Raw genomic sequence first — 19,524 nt, forward strand, 5'->3', positions numbered from 1 at the left:
AGCTGCTTCGAGTCACAGTAGAGGTATGGTGTTTCAATGATGCATACGTCCTAAGAGTCCAGAAGCCACACCAAGGCCACGCTCCATTCTGGAGCATGGCTTTGGTGTGACTTCTGGACTCATAGGAACATGCATCATTGAAACACCATACCCCCACTGTGACTCGAAGCAGCTTTATTTGGCTGTCTGTAACAGGCCATTGAGTCCCATGTCTGAAGGTAAGGTATTAAAAAATGAAAGCCTTGAAGAATCAGAGCATTGGTTGAGAAGATGGATGCACACAGGCTTAATATGTTTTGTTATATTCAGTTATCATTTTGAACTAAATTATTTTGAAGGGATATTAGAACATTGTAATGTTCTTTTTTAAAAAAAAGTTGTTCATGTGTGCCCTCCAAATGTGTTGTTGGACTGGAAACTCCCAGCATGCTTTACCATCAGTTTATGTTCTTGGTAATTATTGAAGCTGCAGTCTAATAACATCTTCTGGATTACAATTTGACTACCCCAATTTAAACCATTAGTTTCAACCTCCCCCGGTTTGTCTGGAATACCTGCTGCATCTCTGTTTAATCGAGCCTAAAGCTCCATGTGCTTCTGGGTCTATCATAGTATATGTGAATGCTTGTATGGCCAGCATTTTTGCAGCAAGAATCCAACTTGTCTTTGTGTTTTTCAATGGGTCACTCTCAACACAGTTTTTTTCTTCACCCTGTACGTTCTTCTAGGCCCAGAGTAGGGAAGCAGCATTTGGTCTGGCTTTTTACCTTGATGCTCTTGGCATATCACTTTTCTTTGCTTGGAGAGAACCTGGATATATCAAGGCCTCTGTTTCAGGGAGTGGTGAGTTTACATTTGGCTATTAAAATTGTTTCAATAAAGGAGGTGTTCCCACCCTCCCCAGTGTCTAGAGTTTCTGGTTGGAAATAGCCTGTATTTTTGGAAGGTGAAATTCCTAGCATATCCTACATTATCCTTGGTCAAACTGTTTTATCCTTTGGTCTACTCGGACTAGCACTGGTTTTCTGTGGTCTCAGGTGCAAAGGCCTGCTCATCACCCTCACCTAGGAGCCTTTTCCCTGGAAATGCCAGAATCCAAAACAGCTCGCTGTCCTGAACTATGGCAGCTCCTCCAGATTTGAAAAATAATAAAATAAATAAAATAAATAATTTCCTGGCTCCATATTACTTAAAGCTGGAGGTCAATTCACATTAACAATCACAGCACTACAATTCCACTTTAATTGTCATGGCTAGATCCCATGGAATCTGGGATTTGTAGTTTGTGAGGCACTAGACTTCTCTGACTGAGAATTCTAAATGCCCCTCTCTAATCTCCAAAACCCTGGAGTCCATAGGACTGGACCGTGGCTGCCAGTCTGTTTCCAGCATAGTTCAAAGGGCTGATTATGACCTATGGTTTAGGTCCACACCATCTGACAGACCATATGGAATCATAGAAACAGAGTTGGAAGAGACCGCAGGGCCATCCAGTCCAACCCCCTGCCATGCAGGAAATCCAAATCAAAGCATTCCCGACAGATGGCCATCCAGCCTCTTTTTAAAGACCTCCAAGGAGGGAGATTCCACTACACTCCGCGGAGTGTGTTCCACTGTCGGACAGCTCTTATTGTCAGGAAGTATCTCCCAATAAGCCCGCCTGGACTTTGAGATCCATAAGTGATGTCCTTTTCTCGGTCCCGCAACCTTCACAGTATGGTTGATGGGAAATGAGAGAGGGCCTTACTGATGGCTGCCCCCAGGTTTTGGAAATCCTTCATTGATGAGGCTAGAATGGCCTCCCCTTTCTATCCTTCTTTAGCAGGTGATGATTTTTAAAAGTCCAGACAGCTTTAGAACTAAGGACTTTTAACCAAAACAGCTGTATGTGATGTATTGTTTTAATTGTATTATTTATTGTTTTAAATCAATCAGATGTAATGTTTTCAAAATGGTTTTAGTTTAATTCAGATTTAATCTGGTTTTTTTTGGGGGGGGTATGTTTTGATTGCAATCTTTTAAGGGTAAGTCTTCTGCGTCCAGTCTTGGGGAAAGGTGGGAATAAATAGAAATGATGGCAACGATGATGGTAGTGGTGATGGCAGTGGCACTATAATTGCATGGTATTAATGGGCCCTGAACACACATCTTGAGCAAAGGGTGGCAAAACCTCATTTAATCTTAATCCGTACCATCACACTGAATGTTTCTGCACAGGTCGAGCGATTCTGGATGCAGAGTAATGCTGTTCAGCTGTTGGCCGGCCTTGGCTTCTCCTCGCTCATCACTTGGCGAGAGTTTGGTTGAAAACAACCACGGTTTCACAGCTTAGAATGGCTTTTTGCTGCTGTTCTCATCACTGCAAAATTACCTCCAGTTACAGGTATACAGTACGACTCCTGCATCCTTAGATTTAGAAAAAAGTTCGGAATGGAGAAAAATAAAAGGTTTAATACAATTATATTGTATAATTTAAATAGAACATAGAGAAAGAGAGTGGAATTTTCCTGGAGCTTGCATCCATTGTTGAGTACTGTCTTCTTGGATCTGACCAAGAGTCTAGGATAGTGGTTCTCCAAACTGTGCTCTTTAGCGGATTTTGGACTTCAGCTCCCAGAATCCCAGACTATTGGCCAACATGGCTGAGGCTTCTGGGATCTGAAGTCCAAAATCTCTTAAAGGGCACAATTTGGGGACCCTTAAGGCTTCATCTTTCCTAGAATTCTCAGTTGGCCAATGTACATGTTTATTTCCCTCCAGCATCTGTGACCAAAGCCATAATGATGTTGTTGACCGCTTTGCAAGGAACCTTTTGTCATCCATGCCTTCAGATGCCATCATCTTGCTACGAGGAGACCTGCCTGGGAATTCCCTTCGTTACCTTCATTATTGTGAAGGAATAAGGCCAGATATTACTTTGGTTGACCAGGAGGTAAGTGTGAAGTGAACTCATTTAGCAGGGATGTATGGGGGAACCTTTCCAGGATCAAGATGAGGGATGTGCAAATTTCCATTCATGAGAGGAATGATGTCAATGGGTGAAACTTACCCACCTGGTTTTGAGGGAGAGGACCACAGCCCTTCCCCCCAAAGCCCTGGAAGGAAATTCTCCTGCTTCTGGCTTTCGTTGGGCACCCAACTTGGCTTTTTCATTTGATTTCCTCACATGAAAATGAGAAAGCAGTGGGGTGAAAGAGCTGTCGTTCAGTCACTTTCCTTGCCCAGTCTTTCTTTGTGAGGGTTAGGACTCTAAGGAGGGGATCAATATGCTTATTTAGGCCCACTGTTTGATGGTTTCTCACCACTGTGACACAGTCATGACCATTGGCCTCCATCGAGATGGGCAACTGCAGCAGGTCTGGGATTTGATTTTATGTCCCTGGGACATTATGAGGGCCGCATGGACCCTCAAAAAACAAACAGTGGGGATTTTTTAGAAAATTAAACAGTGGCAGGAGGTCTTGCAGTCTATTTAAAAGGTGAATTGCTGCTTCAGGAGGGCAGTATGAGGAGTCTACAGGTGTTGAGGGCTACTTAAGACTTACATGAAACCACTGGGGGAGATTGCCCAGAGTTTTGGGGTCAGTGCTATTAGCATGTGGATGACACCCAACTCTGTTACTCCTTTCCACCATGAGCCATGAAAGATGTTTTGTTCCTAAACTGGTGCTTGTCTTTAGTAATGAACAGGATGAGGGCAAACAAATTGAAACTTAATCCAGACAAGACAGAGGTGCTCCTGGTCAGTCGAAAGGCAGCTGTGGGAATAGGGAGTCAGCATAAACTGGTGGGAGTTACACTCCCCCTGAAGATGCAGGTCCACATGTTGAGTGTTCCCATGAATTTAACCCTGATTCTGAAGGGATACATTTGCACATTTAATGCTTATTTGGCAGCTGTGCCCATTGACATGTCAGATCTGACTACAGTGACATGCGTCTTAGTTACATCTTGTTCGGATTACTGTTAAATGTTTTACATGGGGCTGCCTTTGGAAACTTTCCTGGTACAAAGAGCTGCAGCCAGATTGCTAACTGGGGCTGGCTACAAGGAGCACACAACTTTCCTTGGTGCAAGAGCTTCACTGGCTACCAGTCTATTTCTGGGCAAAATCCAAAGTATTGGTTTTAACCTATAAAGCCCTATACGATTCTGATCCAGATTATTTAAAGGACTGTATTTTCCTTCACGAACATGCCCGTGATTTCAGATCTGCTGCAGAGGCCCTTCTCTCTGTCCCACCACCCTCACAGGTACATCTGGTGGGAACTCATGAGAGGGTTTTCTCAGTCACTGCTCCCAGGTTGTGGAACCCCTTTTCCAGAGAAGTTAGATTAGCAATCTTCTTACTTGCTTTTTGCAGAATAAGCAGAACTGGATTTTGCTGATTTATGCTTGCATGTGTGTTGCATGTTTTAATCTGTTTTTAATTTTTTTTATTGTTTGATCTTTTGTATCTTGTGAGTTTTTAATGATAAGTTTTTTTAATTTATTGTGCACCCCTCTGAGTCCCGAACTGAAAAAAAGGTGGGCTAGAGATAAATATAATTATGATGATGATCTCCTAGAGTTACAGGAGAACAAAAGTTCCCTTAACCACTCTGGAGGGGATGCTTTGATTTAGATTTCCTGCATGGCAGGGAGTTGGACTGGATGGCCCTTGCGGTCTCTTCCAACTCTATAATTCTATGACACATATATAAATAATTTAAATCATCATCATCATCATCCCTGCATTTTGTGTTGTCTGTACTAGATGATGACTTACCATTGGTACTTGCCGAAGTTAGCTAAACATTTGCCTGGTGTTGTTTTTCCTGGGAACCGCTGGAATCCTGTGGAAGGGCTATTACCTGATGGAACAACCACCTTTAATCTCCATCATTTTCTCAAAGTAAATAAACAGTAAGTATTCCTTTTTGAATAATAGCTTTTCTAGAACTGTGTCAGCTGTCACAGAGCATCTGGTCCTGCGTTCTTGGACCTTGCTGTTATCTATTTGTTGTTCAGAAGTTTCATTGATGTGCTGTGTGTCCTCCAGTGAAGTCAAGATGCCATACATGGCTTTCCTCTTCTTCGCTACTTTATCCTAGGGCAACTCAGTGTGGTAGAGCACACAGAAAAATAGAGTACCCCAAGGACATCCAGTGAACTGCAAGACTCAGTGGTAGGGTTGCCAGAGAAAAAACTGGGGTCACCTCCAGTCCCTTTAATGGTTGGGTAGAAGAGGGAATTTCAGCAGGTGTTGCTTGTCACACAACAGGTAACAAGCAAGAACTTGTGAAATTCTTTCTTTTACACAACCATTAAAGGGACAGGAAGTGTCTCCAGTTTTCACTCTGGCAACCCTAATCAGTGATGACTTGAATTTGGATTTTCTGAGATGCATCCTTAGAAGATCCAGATTCAAGTCACCACTGGTTCTGTCATACATAAGAATCCCTGAGGAAATCACCTCAATCAAGTCCAGTAGCTCACAGACTAAAACCAGTATGGAATTTGTTAAATTTCTGTAATTCAAGGTGAGTTAACTATCAAGGATTAGAGCAGGGAGGTAGTGACTCGAATCTTATTGTTGAGCAATGCCCTCATTTTGCTCACCTGGAGCTGCATCTCTGGGTGATGCTTTGGACTCCCATTAAACGTCTGAGATAATTTACCCCCTCTCTGATGCATCCCCTAAATTGTACTTATTATTTTTAAAAAATGAAACTCAATTTAGTATTTTTATTTATTTATTAAAATGTTTACATTCTTCTCTATGTCGAGGGATCTCAGGGTGAAATAAGACAAAATCAGTATAGGAGAATTATATGGCCCACACACATTGAAGGTGGCATGGAGATAAGGTTATAACTAACAGACTCCAGAAAAACTATGCAAGGTGACAAATATAACAGAAAGTAAGAACATACAGAGAATAACCAGGTCAGTCAAGTACTGGTATTAGAAGTACTATTTGTCAGTAAAGTCGGTTTGGCAAAACATGGTCAGTTACTTTTTATATATGATTATATAATTGTTAGTTTACTTTCTTGATAAAGACTTTTTGGTTGTGTAATTTTTGTTCATTATATAATTAGTAGTTACTCTCTGTAAGTTCTTTACTTACTTTCTGTGAGATTTGGTACCTTGTATGGTTTCCCCTAAGTTTGTTAGATATAGCATTCTTTTTGAGTAGGTTTTTTTAATGTATTTACTATTATGGAGGTAGGGTTGCCATATTGAAAACTAGAAAAGGCTCCTATAATTTTCCAGGTTGTATAAAAGAGGAATTTCAGCAGGTGTTCCTTGTTGTACAACTATTCTGTCTGCTGATTGCGTTTGTTGATACCTGAGAGAAGACACTTCATTGTGTGAATTTTATTTATCTATCTACTGACTTGTTGTTTCCAATAGCAAAGAAGTCTTTGTCTGCATTGGGCTTCACGAAGGTGACCCCACCTGGAAGAAAGACTACGCCCTTTGGCCGTGGGGGTCTTGTGACAAGCTTGTGACTTCAAAAGCTGCCTTTGATCCCGGAGAGTGGATCAGTCATACCAGAAATCTCTACAACTGGAGTGAAGAATATGGGAGGTGAGCCACATTGAATTGGGGGCAGCTTGTCAAAGTATGTGAAGTTGGATGAAAAAGAGTGCATGGATGCAATTATATTTGGTCAAGGGATGAAAATCTTTAATTTCATCCTCAAGGGAAGCAACAATTAATTTTTGTAATTTCCTTCCTATTGAGGGGAAAAATTGAAAACGTCAGTTTTTGAAAACTACCAGTATTTGTAGTTTGGGACTAATTGGCTTGCATCTTGTTGGTTAGTCCCAACTAGAGTAGATTCATTCAATCAATTGTTGCATTGTGAGTCTCAACATAAAGATAAATCTAATGGATTCAGTGAGTTTGGTCTAGACAGGAGTAAAAGAGGATTTAAGCCACACTGTGCAAAATTTGGACATTTCTTTGTATAGAGAACAACATTTTTTATGTAGGAAGCAGCATTTTTGATGCAGAAATAGTATTTCTGCTCAGAAATACTATGTTTTTGACTGTTTTTCAAATATTGTTGAATAGTCTTTTCATCACTAGTTTGGTCTGGAAAACAGCATTTTATATGTAGGAACCAGCATTTTTGTTGCAGAAATATTTTAATTTTTCAACCATTTTTTAATAGTCTTTTCATCATTAGTCTGGTCTAGTGTATATAGTACTTTTGTTATTGTGTGTCTTCATTTCTAGAAAACCCTGTAATAAGTACATTTTAGGGTCACCATAAGTTGGAAACGACTTGAAGGCACACAACAACAACATATATTAGGAGGGGTTTTTTGTTCTTGTGTGCCTTCATTTTTGATTTATGGCGACCATAAAGTGAACTGTTTGGCAAGATTTGTTTACAGGAGGCTTGCCTTTGCCTTTCTGTAAGGCAGATAGAGAGAGTGTGACTTGCCTAAGGTCACTCAGTGGGTTTACATAGCTGAGTGGGGATGCAGACCCTAGTCTCCAGAGTCATAGCCCCAACACTCAAACCACTATGCCATGCTGGCTACATTTATACCCTGACTTTCCTCCACTGAACTCAAGGTAGCCTACATGGTTTTCCTCTTCCCTGATTTATCTTTACAACAATACTGTGAGGTAGGTTTGGTTGAGAATGAGAGAGAAGCTGGCTCATAAGGGTGTTAGATGAAGTGATTGGATGGATGGATGGATGGATGGATGGATGGATGGATGGATGGATGGATGGATTGAACCTGCCATGGAGAATGTGTATTCTTTCACTAGGCTGTCTATATCTGGTAGTGGAAACCCATTTAACACTGGGGAAAACTCTCCCCCAACATTCCTCCTCCTCTTTCAACACTCAGTTTAAAACATGATTTACCTTTTATTCAGGTCTTTGGTCCACTCTATTTCCTTTTTGTTTATGATCTCTAAGTTGTTGTTAATTGTTGTTAAATCGGCTTTGATCTATGAGATCTCCAAATCATGCTGTTCTTGCAAACTCAGGACAGCTGATTGAGTCTGTCCATCTGTAATGGGGTCTTCTCTTTTCTTGCTGCCTTCCACTGTCTTTTCCAATGAGTCATGTAAGCTCATGATACATCCAAAATATGACAGCCTCAGTTAAGTCATCTTCATCTTCTAGAATTCAGGCTTCATTCAAATGGGCTTTTGCTGTTGACCCAGATTAAATGTGCTACTAGGAAGCAACACTAGTATGGGATGACACTGGGGTAGGATTTTATAGTTAACACTTGTTAGTACTGTGCAGAAGGTGGCACTGGTAAACTATTTCCGAATGACTTTTTACCATGAAAACCATTTGATGAGATAATCCAAAATGACCTCTAAGGCCCTCTGTAAATTGTATTTGTCTTGTGGATATGAAGTACAGATTGAGTCTCCCTTATCCAAAATGCTTGAGACCAGAAATGTTTGAGATTCTGGAATATTTGCATATACATAAACATGAAGTTCATTTTTCTATATACCAGCTTGGCATAGTGGTTTGAACGTTTGACTATGACTCCGGAGATCAGAGTTTGGTTCCTGCTCAGGCATGAAATGCACTGCGTGAGCTTGAGCAAAACACACTCTCTCAGCCTCAGAAGAAGGCAGTGATAAACCTCTTCTGAAGAAATCTTGCCAAGAAAACCTCATAGGGTCACCATAAGTCAGACTGATTTGAAGGCACACAACACACACACCTTATACACTTATGTATATGTGAAAGTAATGTATATGTGAAGGTAATGTTATACAATATTTTTAATAATTCAATGCATGAAACAAAGTTTGTGTACATGGAAGCATCAGCAAGCAAAGGTGTCATTATCTCAGCTAGATCTTCTTTTGTTCTTCTTAAGGTTTGATGCCTCTTCGTGGGAGTCAGTAGCCAATGAGGAGATGTGGCAAGCCAGGTGAGAGTCAGTCCTTGCATACACAAACATACCTACACACACACACACACACACACACACACACACACACACACACACACCAAATTTCCCCCAGCAACAACTACACATTATCCTGTCTCAGTGGCTTCTGTGAAGGCTGTTCACATGCATGGTGCCATTGCACCACAAAAATGCCACCATAACCAGCTGGCAAAGCAAGGCAATGGTGGAATCAAGAAAGCAGAAGCTGGTGTCCATCAGTGGAATTCAAGTGGCTGAATGAACTTTGCCTTGCAAATAGTCCTGGCTGGGATGGCCGAGTATGATGGGAGTTGTAGTCTAGGTTGTGCAAGGCTGATTTAAGGCCTCCTTGCCAACCCCCAACTCCAACCTTTTCCTGCCATCACAACATATGTTTTACATACCTCTTTTTCATTGTTGCCCTGCCACACAATTCCAACTTGTTGAGTGTTATGGATTGAGGTCAGATTGTGACATGAGAAGAGCAGTTTTTGTGTTGGAGACCTAGTTATATAGCAGACTAGGCTGATGCAGGAGACTGGTTTCACTGGTCTGAACTGGCTGGGTGGAGTGTTTATCACCTGTATCTTTGTGTTTTAATTGCTTTTTCATTTAATACAGCCATGGGCCAATATCTGACCACCATCCCAGCTGTCTTTGAATCACCCCATTCTTCTGGACTACTTTATAGCAAACAATGGGCAAAATCCAGGAGTAGCAATTCATTTCTTTTAAAACTCCTTTTGGCAGGAGGGAAGCAGGGTACAACTCAGGTTGTTGCCACAGCACAGAAATAAAGCAGTTTGACACTACTTGAACTTGACAGACTCAGTGCTGTGGAATTCTGTAATTTGTAGTTTGTTAGCAACCAAGGTTCAATTCCTTGCTCAGCCACAAAGCCCACTGGGTGGCCTTGGACAAATCCCATGCTCTCAGTCTCAGGGACAGGCAATGGCAGCAAAGCTCCTCTGAACAAATCTTTCTGAGAAAGCCCCATGACAGGTTTGCTTTAGTGTTGCGGTAAGTCAGAAATTACTTGAAGGCATGCATTAAAAACAACAACAACAACAAAAGGGCATCAGAGCTCTCTGATAAGAAAGGTGAAATACCTTACAAAACTAGAAATCCCAGAATTCCATAGCATTGGACCATGAGTGTCAAACTGCATTATTTCTTCAGTGCGACTGCAGCCCCAGTTTCAATCCATCCATGTATTATGGACACAGTATACAAAATGGGAAATGCCTCCCCATGTTCTCTCCACTTCATGGGTGCCATTTTATGTATAAAGATACTCCCCCTTTTTTGTTGTTGCTGTCAAGTTGATTTAAAGTGACTGTCTCTTAAGGTTTTCTTGGCAAGATTTATTCTTAAGAGGAAGGTTGCCCTTGCTGTCCTCTGAGGGTGAGAGAGTGGATTGTGCCCAAGGGCATCCAGTGGGTTTCTAGGGGGACATGCGTAAGAGCATCTATTATTATTATATCCCCCCTTCCTCCCAACAGTGGGTCTGAGGGACTCAGTTCAAAACTTGGTCTTCCAGAGTCCTCTAACTCTCAAATCACCATACATGGCCCTGTTAATGAACCCCTTGTTGTTGTTGTTGTTGTTGTTGTTGATGATGATGATGATGTGTGCTTTCAAGTTGTTTCCTACTAAAGTGAACATATCATAGAGTTTTCTTGGCAGGTTTCTTCAGAGGTGGTTTGCCATTGCCATCTTCTGAGGCTGAGAGAGTGTGACTTGCCACAGCTTTAATGAAAATTTTGCTTCTGTTTCCCCAGGATGAAAACAGCCTTCTTCATTTTTGACCTCGCAGAAACTGCTCCGGTGTCTGCAGATGTGAAAGCGCAGTTGTACACGTTTGCTTACAATGTAAGCATTTTTTTTAATCCTTACATTAAAAGTCAGGTTTCTACCCTGCTCATTTTTCGCTTGTTCCATAGATTTCTGCCCAAGGCAATCCTGATCCTCAAGGTGAAATTATGTAAAAATTATAAAAACATAATTTGGGGCTGTCTTTCATCCTTTCTCCTGTACAGTGTTGCTCTGGGTTTATCAGCTCCCCATCAGGGACGTAGCTAGGATTTTAGGAAGGGGGGGGGGGTCCAGACTAAGTGCCACCATTATCTGCGGTCACCACATATGGGGAGGGAGTTCAAAAACAGCCGCAGCCACATCCCCTCCATATGCGGCGACCATATGAAAGCAACAAAGGCGGCGCTGTACAAGTACAGTAGAAGAAAATCCACTCACCAGGATTCGTGGGAAAAACTGACTTAATATGGTCCCGATGATGAGGTGAGGGGGCGCCTCACTGGGAAGGTGTAAGTGAAGGGCGGAGCAAGCTGCAGGCATTTGGGACACCCGGGGTATGGAAAAAAGAGCCATGTTTGCACTACCGCTCTGATAGTCTTGGAGACAGGGAGGGCTGGGCAGGCAGGGAGAGCTGACCAATCCAAGCAGGATTTGTATACAACATGTTTTCCTACTAAATACCTGCATTTCATAAGTATTTGAATTAAAATTACCATATTGAAATCAAATCTGATGTGTTTTTAATTTTTATTTGGAGTGCTTTTGAAGAAGGGTAGTCTTATACGGCGAGTTTATCCCAAACTCTATATTTTAACTGGACAAGTTGGGGGTTGTCTTATACGCCCAGTCGTCTTATACGCTGGAAAATACGGTAATCAGATCTGGGGTTTAACAAGTCACTAATAAAAATGTGAGATTGAGTACTTCTACATTCAACCATATTGGTGTTACATTTAAGTTGCTACTGTTTTTCCCCTCCCTTGTTTACAGCTATAACATTGTCTCTTCAGTCCTAGGAATGTGTGTGTGTGTTGTGTGCCGTTTTGGGTGTTGCAGGATTTTCTTGACAGGTTTCTTCAGATAGGGTTTGCCATTGCCATCCTGAGGCTGAGAGAGTGTGACATGTCCAAGGTCATCCAGTGGGTTTTCATTTGAACCCTGGTCTCCAGGGTCCTAGTGCAACACTCAAACTATCTAGTGCAAATTTACAAAAACAGAAACTTTCTAGTGCAAATTTACAAAGACACAGGTGAGAAAGACTACTTTTAGAGGACTGCGGGTTTTGGGGGTTATTGACCAGGGATCATGTCACACATGCGCGCGTGCGCACACACACACACACACACATTGAAACAACATTGCTGCTCTTTCTAGGCAGAATTCAAAGTGCTGTTTTTGATCTTTAAAGCACTACATGGCATGGGTCCAGACTATCTGAAATATAGCCTCTCCTTATACAAGCTAGCTTGAGCTTTAAGATCTGCAGTGGAGAGCTTTCTCTCAGTCTCACCACCTGGTTGGTGAGGACAAAGGAGAGAGCCTTCTCCTCTGTGGCTGCTTCTAGGCTGTGGAACTCCCTTCCATGGGAGGTCTGGTTGGACCCGTCCCTGCCCTCTTTCCACCAGCAAGCCTTTTTTTTTAAATTCAGGTGTGTCTTTGAGATGTAAATCATGTACAGGTTCACAGAATCATACAGTTGGAAGAGACCTCAAAGGCCGTCCAATCCAGCCCCATTCTGCCCTGCAGGAACACACAATCAAAGCACCACCGGCAAATGGCCACCCAGCCTCTCTTTAATTAGACTGGAAGGCACACAACCTTATAACAATACAATGACAGATAATCCAAAATACAAAAAATAAATAAAAATCCAGAATCCAAAATAACTCTGGCCTTAAGCATTTCGGATAAGGGAGACTTAACCTGTGTGCCTGAAGTGGTAGCTGTATTTTATTTTAAAAGAAATATTTTATTAGTAATTGTATTTTAAATGTGTTTTAAATTGTTTTAACCATGTTTTTTTTTTAAAAAAACACAAAACAATATCAATATTTAATTCTTTCTAACCTTAATTTTGTCATTTTCATATAAGGTGCATTTTACTATACTTTCTAAACTTTTGTAGCATAAGATTGTTACTCTTCTTTTTTTAAAAAAAAATATCCTAGAAGCAAAATTGGACCCCATCCTAGAAGAAAGGCAGGGTATACATTCAGTGAATGAATGAATGAATGAATGAATGAAGGCTGGCTTAGGGCTGTGAAAATTGTAGCCCAAAAGAGTAAACTCTTCTAAGCTCTGCTAAAATGAGGACTTTTTTGGAGGTTTCCAAAGAAAGAAAAGAAAAGCCATCGTGGCTGTTTATACCTTACTACCCCAAGTCTGCTGGTACCCCAAGCAACCAGCTGCCAAGGCTGTGTGCATTTCCTCCCCATGCCCTTCTCCTTTCACCTCCCCCCCCCCCAATGCTGTGGGGTCTTTTCACTGTCTTTGGGCAGAGATGATGGAGGAGCTGGGTGTGGCAGATGTGTGCCTCCGTTGAGATGCTGCTGACCGCAACAGCACTCAGATGTCCAGGTTGGGAAGCCTTTCTTTCAAGCACCTCCTGTGGAGCAGAACCTCCGCTGTCCTTGGCTTCACTCAGGAGTACAGCACATGTTCTTGTTTGTAGCACACACACACTGGAGCAGAAGGAAACATTTCGGTTTAAAAACATCCAGGCAGCCAAACTCCCTTTCCGAGTGAGAGAAGGAAGGGATGGCTGGCTGTTTCCTTTCTGCAAGCGTACCCTGTTCAAGGCTGATTTGTTAGCATGTAAATAGGAGATCCAGCATGGTGTAGTGGTTTGAGTGTTGGACTTTGGAGAGCAGGGTTTATAGAATCATAGAGTTGGAAGAGACCGCAAGGGCCATCCAGTCCAACCCCCTGCCATGCAGGAACTCTCAGTCAAAGCATCCCCAACAGATGGCCATCCAGCCTCTGCTTAAAGACCTCAAAGAAGGGAGACTCCACCACACTCCAAGGGAGTGTGTTCCACTGTCAGACAGCTTGTACTGTCAGGAAGTTTCTCCTAATGTTGAGGTGGAATCTCTTTTCCTGTAGCTTGCATCCATTGCTCCCGGTCCTAGTCTCTGGAGCAGCAGAAAACAAGTCAGCTCCCTGCTCAGCCAAGGAAACCCATTAGGTGATCTTGGGTAAGTCACAATCTCTCAGCCTCAGAGGATAGCAATGGAAAAACCCCTCTGAAGAAGCTTGCCAAGAAATCACCATGATAAGTTTGTTCCAAGGTCACCTTGGGTTCAAACTCTAGTCTTCAGAATTATAGTCCAGCACTCAAGCCTGTAAACTGTGCAGGCTCTATACAAAAGGTTTAAAAAGCATTAAGCAGTCAGTAAAACTGAAACCTTAATTTGAAACAATTAAAAACACATCCAGCAGTTAAAAACACATTCAGTCATCCCTCCGTATCTATGGATTCTTTATCCGTGGATTCCACCATCCACAGCTTGAAAATATTAAATATATATATATATAAATTCCAAAAAAACAAACCTTGATTTTGCCATTTTATATAAGGTCCCATATAGACTGGCCAAAATAAAGCTGCTTCGGGTCACTTTGGAGGTATGCTGTTTAAATGATGCATGCGTCCTAAGAGTCCGGAAGCTGCACCAAAGCTGCGCTTCATTCTTTAGGACTGGATCGTGGCTTTCGTGCGGCTTCCAGACTCTTCGTATGCGTGCATTATTTAAACAGCATACCTCCAAAGTGACCCAAAGCAGCTTTATTTTAGCTTGTCTGTATGGGGCCATAAAGGACAGAATTTTACTATGCCATTATAGTAACTGAGCATCCAGAGATTTTGTTATCCATGGGTAATCCTGGAACCAAACCTCAGCAGATACCAAGGGCCCACTGTTCTAATGTTTATGTACTAAGTATTCATTTCCTAATTGATTTATAATTAGTTAGTAATTACTAATAAGATTTTTCTAGTAATAACAATAATAGTCTGAAATGAAAGGGAAGAGTTCATCCCGAACAGTTTTCACTTGGTCCTTGCTTGGTAATTTTCCTTTATGACTTAATGACTGCTGTTTAATGATTGGCTAACACCTGCAAGGCTTAATTCTGAATGTTTATTGTTCCTAGGTATACAAGGAGATCATAAGTGCTCATGAAACCCACCCGGTGAACTGGCACAAAAACTATGCAATCGCATGCGAGAGGATGCTGCGTTTGCACCCGCCAATAGAAGACTCGGAAGTCCTGCTCTCAGAAACCATCAAACACTTCCTCCTTTATACCAAGAAAGCTGAGGATGATCCCCAGCAAGGACAGATTTTGCAAGCTGTAAAACATCTGAAGAAAGAACTCCGAGAGCTGAGAAAAGTAAAGAAAGAGGGAAACAGGCATAAGGTGTAGGAGGGCTTTGCAGTCTGTTGCTTTGAGGGGAAACAAAATGGGCTTTGAACAGCTGAGGGGAAAATCACATTGAAGTGGATGGAAAACCAATAGGTAAACTGAACTTGAATGTTCTTGTAGATGGAAGAGAAGCAAATGTGTGTGTTGGTTAGTTATGGTCTTTTTTAGTTTTAAGAAGAAAAGATTTTAAAAGGGGGATTTAAATGATACAAGTATATAAAAGGATGTGCAAGAAAAAGGACAAAGGTTGTCTGAAATTTGCCAGCCACAGATGCTGGCGAAACGTCAGGAATAAACTCTTCTAGAACATGGTCACATAGCCCAAAAAAACCTACAAAAAACTATGGATGCCGTCCATAAAAGCATTTGACTTCACAAAGGTTGTACTCTTTCGCAATACCATGGGTCCTTGGTATCCACTAGGGTTTGGTTCCAGGACCCCCAGTGGATACCAAAATCCATAGATGCTCCAGTGCCATTGTATACATTGGCATAGTAAAATGGTGTCCCTAATATAAAAATAGCAAAATTAAGGTTTGCTTTTTGGAATTCTTTTTGTTTGGAATATTTTCATACCATGGCTGGTGGAATCTGTGGATAAAGAATCTGTGGATGTGGAGGGCCGACTATACAAGGACTTAGAGTCATCCAGTGAAGGTAATTGGCAGGAGATTTGGATCAGATAAAAGCAGTGCCAGATGGTATCTACCAAAACTTGAAGAGACAAGGTGACCAGAGGAAGGCAAAGCTAAAGTCAACAGTAGAGGGAGCCAAATAATTTTGGTTGCAATGGCACAGCAGTGTTCAGTCTGTAATAGTTAATGCCTCTCTCGGGTTGGCAACTGCAGAAGACACCTTGCCCCCCTAGGGACCTTAGAAGGCTGTATCCGTTAGGGCTTAATATTTACTTTATAATTGTTTTAAACTTTAGAAGCCCCTGCTACTACCCATAAGGAACATGAAGGGCAATATTGCCATGTTTGTGGACCCCCTGGGCTGTTTTAAACCCAGGAGATTCCATTTTTTTCCAAGCGAGAAGTCAAGTCCATTTCAAAAAAGTAAAAACAAAAACAAGCTATACTGAACCTAAAACAGACTAAGGGGCCAATACATAAGAGTTTATCACACAAAGGCGATCAGGAGTTTATCCCGTGAATATCCCAGAAAAATCACTTAATTACGTGAAGCTATTTCACACGATGTCACACAAAACCCACCATTAAAGTGGTCACAAAGAAGCATTAGCACGTATCTTTTTTAGTTCAGGATTTCAGCAGCAATGCATTTCCGATATCACTTTATTTGCACAATTGCATGTAATAATCATTCGTGCAGTTACTTGCCATTTTCACTTTATTTGCGGGATGGTTTAAATGTGCTTTAATCTCTCTTTAATGCCAAAAATTAACCCCAGTGTGATAAACTCCATAGTGAAAGTACCCCCATAATCCATATGGCATATGCCGGGGCTTTTAAAAAACAAACACAAAAACATATTTCCAAAAAAATTTGCCAATTTCCCCCATCCCATGGAATCCTGTTTTTTTTTTTGGGGGGGGGGGTTGTTTGTTACTTTGATAAGACACTAGAGCTCCCTAAACTACAAATAGAGAGCTAGCATGGCATAGTGGTTTGAGCATTGAACTACAACTCCAAAGATCAGGATTCAGATTCTGCTCAGCCATGGAAACCCACTGGGCATCCTTGGGCTACAGTTACATTCACTCAGCCTCAGAGGAAGTCAAAGGTAAACCACTTCCAAACAAATCTTGTCAAGAAAACCCCATGGTAGGCTTGCCATAAGGTTGCCATAAGTCAAAAATGACTTGATGGCCCACAACAACAAACAACCTACAAATCCCATGATTCCATTGGATGCAGCCATAGCTTGGCTTTTATCAAGTGGACTCATAGTGCTGTAATTGTATAGTGTGAAAGGGCCTGTAGGTGTGACTGCTCCAACCTCTGCGAAATTTGACCTCAGTTATAACAAATCTGAGGGGGAAAAGTCTCTGACTTTTGCTCCTGTACAAACCAATTTTATTTTGGAGATCCAACTGGTGATGCTTCATCCCAAAGTAATTCCTGGGAATTGCTGCTGTTACCAAACGTTTTAGATTCCTACTTCCCAGGTCAATTTAAACTGACCCTTTGTTTTCTGACATGAAATGTATTTCTACTTGACTGTCTATTTGTATTATCCCAGAACTAGCTAAGTTGGCCAGCACCAGTAAAAACACAGCTATTGTTTCCAGGACAGAGATCAAGTGAGGGAAAGAGGAATGTTTGCACCAAAATAGAGTGATCCTAACTTTTAACTTGACTAATATTGCTAAAGCCCTTTAACACACTGAAATAACCCCTGAACAATAATTACAAAGGGCTCAGTGGAAATTAGCAAAGGGCAATTTCTGAAATGTTGTCTGAGTCTAAATGTGACTTATGATAAATGGGAGAGGAAGGACACAAGGAAGAGGATATTTCAAAATAGACTTGTGGATATGCAGGTAGAATAAAAACAAAAAGAACTGGAAACTCTTGATACTTCCAGAGACGTTTATCCCTTCTGGATGAGCCCCAACTGAAGCAAACAGAAAGCAGAAATAGTTGTTTCCAGTTAGCTTCACTGAGAGGGGCTCATTGGGTGTTCAGTAAGGATGCTTCCAGTAGCTTGCATGGTGCCCGATATAATGTCTTTTGTATTGGTTTTTATATATTTTTTGTATTTGTTTTTATGTATATAGTGTGGCCTTTTTTTAAATACAACGGCAGCAATAATGTAATGCATTAGCTGCTGTGAGAGTTTCTAAACAGTGGCAGGGGGATGCATCCAATAAATTGAATCTCCCTGTTTGAATCCTGGGTTTTGTTTTGTTTCTGAGTGTGTGAGTGTGTGTAATAGTCTTCCTGCTGCATAAAACAGATTTAAAGGATTTTAAGGAGAGAAGAATTTAGTTCTTAATTCTTTAGTTCTTAGTTCTTTAAGCAGTAAAGGAAAGAAGAGAAGCAAAACTGAACTGGAGGTTTAAAGTATTTAAAGCATCCACACCCCAGACCTATTGACTCAACTTTTGCTAAGTGCTGACTTAAGAGGTTCACGTTAATTTGATAAGTCACCTCTAGCTGGGACTCACAATTGGTTCCAGGGCTAAAATCTTTCTCTCATTTTAAAGCATAACATTTTTTAATGGCATAAGCATTTTTAGACTAAAGTTAGTATAATCAAGTATGTGGACCTGATCTTTTCAGTCACAGGCTTGCCAGTATAGAAGGAAAAAATGCCATGCTTCAGTTTCCCCTTTACATGGGAATCCTGTGTACATTGCTTTGAGTTCTGTGGTTGAAGAAAGGTGGGGCAGAAAAGTACAGGTTGAGTCTCCTTTATCCAAAATGCCTGGATCCATAAGTGTTTTGTATTTTGAAGTTTTTCAGCTTTTGGGGTCTTTGCAAATACATATTGAGGTATCTTGGAAATGGGACCCAAGTCTAAGCATAAAATTCATTCCTGTTTCGTATACACCTTATACACATAGTCAGAAGGTAATTTTATACAATATTTTAAAATAATTTTGTACTTGAAACAAAGTTTGTGTACACTGACCAATCAGAAAGCAAAGGTGTCACGAGCTCAGCCACTCATGAAAAACAGGTTTTGGTTTTTGGAGTATTCTGGATTTTGGAATTCTGGCTAAATACCTACCTTCCTAAATGTCCAGAGCAGCGGTGACTTTTTTTTGCCGCCGCCAAACCGCATGGCTTCCCTGCAGAGGAAAAAGAACCTGTAAAAAGTGGGTTCTTTTAAAGCTGCAGGAGTGGCATAAGCAGTGCGCCAGTAGTGCACTGGTTACGTAAGCACCATGTGGCAATGTTGCAGATGCTGCGCGGTGCTTACATAACAATGGCAGCGCCAATGTATACAGAGCACCGCCATTGTTACGGTGCCAGCATGGCACTTTAGCGCTGTGTGTACTGCACCTAAGTATCAAACTACTTTTAAAAACCATATAGTTTTGGAAGGGTCTGCAAGGGCTTTCTGATCCAAACCTCAGCCAGAGCAAGAATCTGCTTCTAAAGCACTCCCAAAGGTAGCCATCCAATCTCTTTTTAGGTTTCCAAAGAAGAAGGGTCCGCCAGTTTATTCCACTGTTGAACAGCTCAGTCAAGAAGTTTTGCTAATCTCTTCTTGAGATTGGAAACAATTAGTTCATGTTCTAGTCTCTGAAGCAGCAGGAAAAAAAATTACTCCATCATCTCCATGAGAACCCTGTCACCTTTCAGTCTTCTCTAAGATAAACGTACCTGGCTCCTTACCCCATTCATCATAGGACTTGGTTTCCAGAGATTTTACTGTCTCAGTAATCCTTTTATC

General features: G+C 41.4%; 1 protein-coding gene across 1 annotated transcript in view; it reads left to right on the forward strand.

The window, feature by feature from the left end:
* Window positions 1-16,866, forward strand: part of TMEM260 (transmembrane protein 260) — an 85,248-nt gene extending 68,382 nt beyond the window's left edge. Inside the window, 10 exon segments of the mRNA XM_042460885.1 lie at window positions 729-843; window positions 2,044-2,123; window positions 2,328-2,359; window positions 2,362-2,383; window positions 2,761-2,932; window positions 4,757-4,905; window positions 6,400-6,576; window positions 8,862-8,915; window positions 10,697-10,787; window positions 14,883-16,866. Coding sequence (XP_042316819.1) covers window positions 729-843; window positions 2,044-2,123; window positions 2,328-2,359; window positions 2,362-2,383; window positions 2,761-2,932; window positions 4,757-4,905; window positions 6,400-6,576; window positions 8,862-8,915; window positions 10,697-10,787; window positions 14,883-15,155 — 1,165 coding nt within the window. The 3' untranslated portion in view covers window positions 15,156-16,866.
* Window positions 16,867-19,524: the final 2,658 nt, after the last annotated feature.

The sequence above is a fragment of the Sceloporus undulatus genome, chromosome 1, assembly GCF_019175285.1.
Source record: "Sceloporus undulatus isolate JIND9_A2432 ecotype Alabama chromosome 1, SceUnd_v1.1, whole genome shotgun sequence".
In the NCBI taxonomy this organism is placed as follows: Eukaryota; Metazoa; Chordata; class Lepidosauria; order Squamata; family Phrynosomatidae; genus Sceloporus; species Sceloporus undulatus.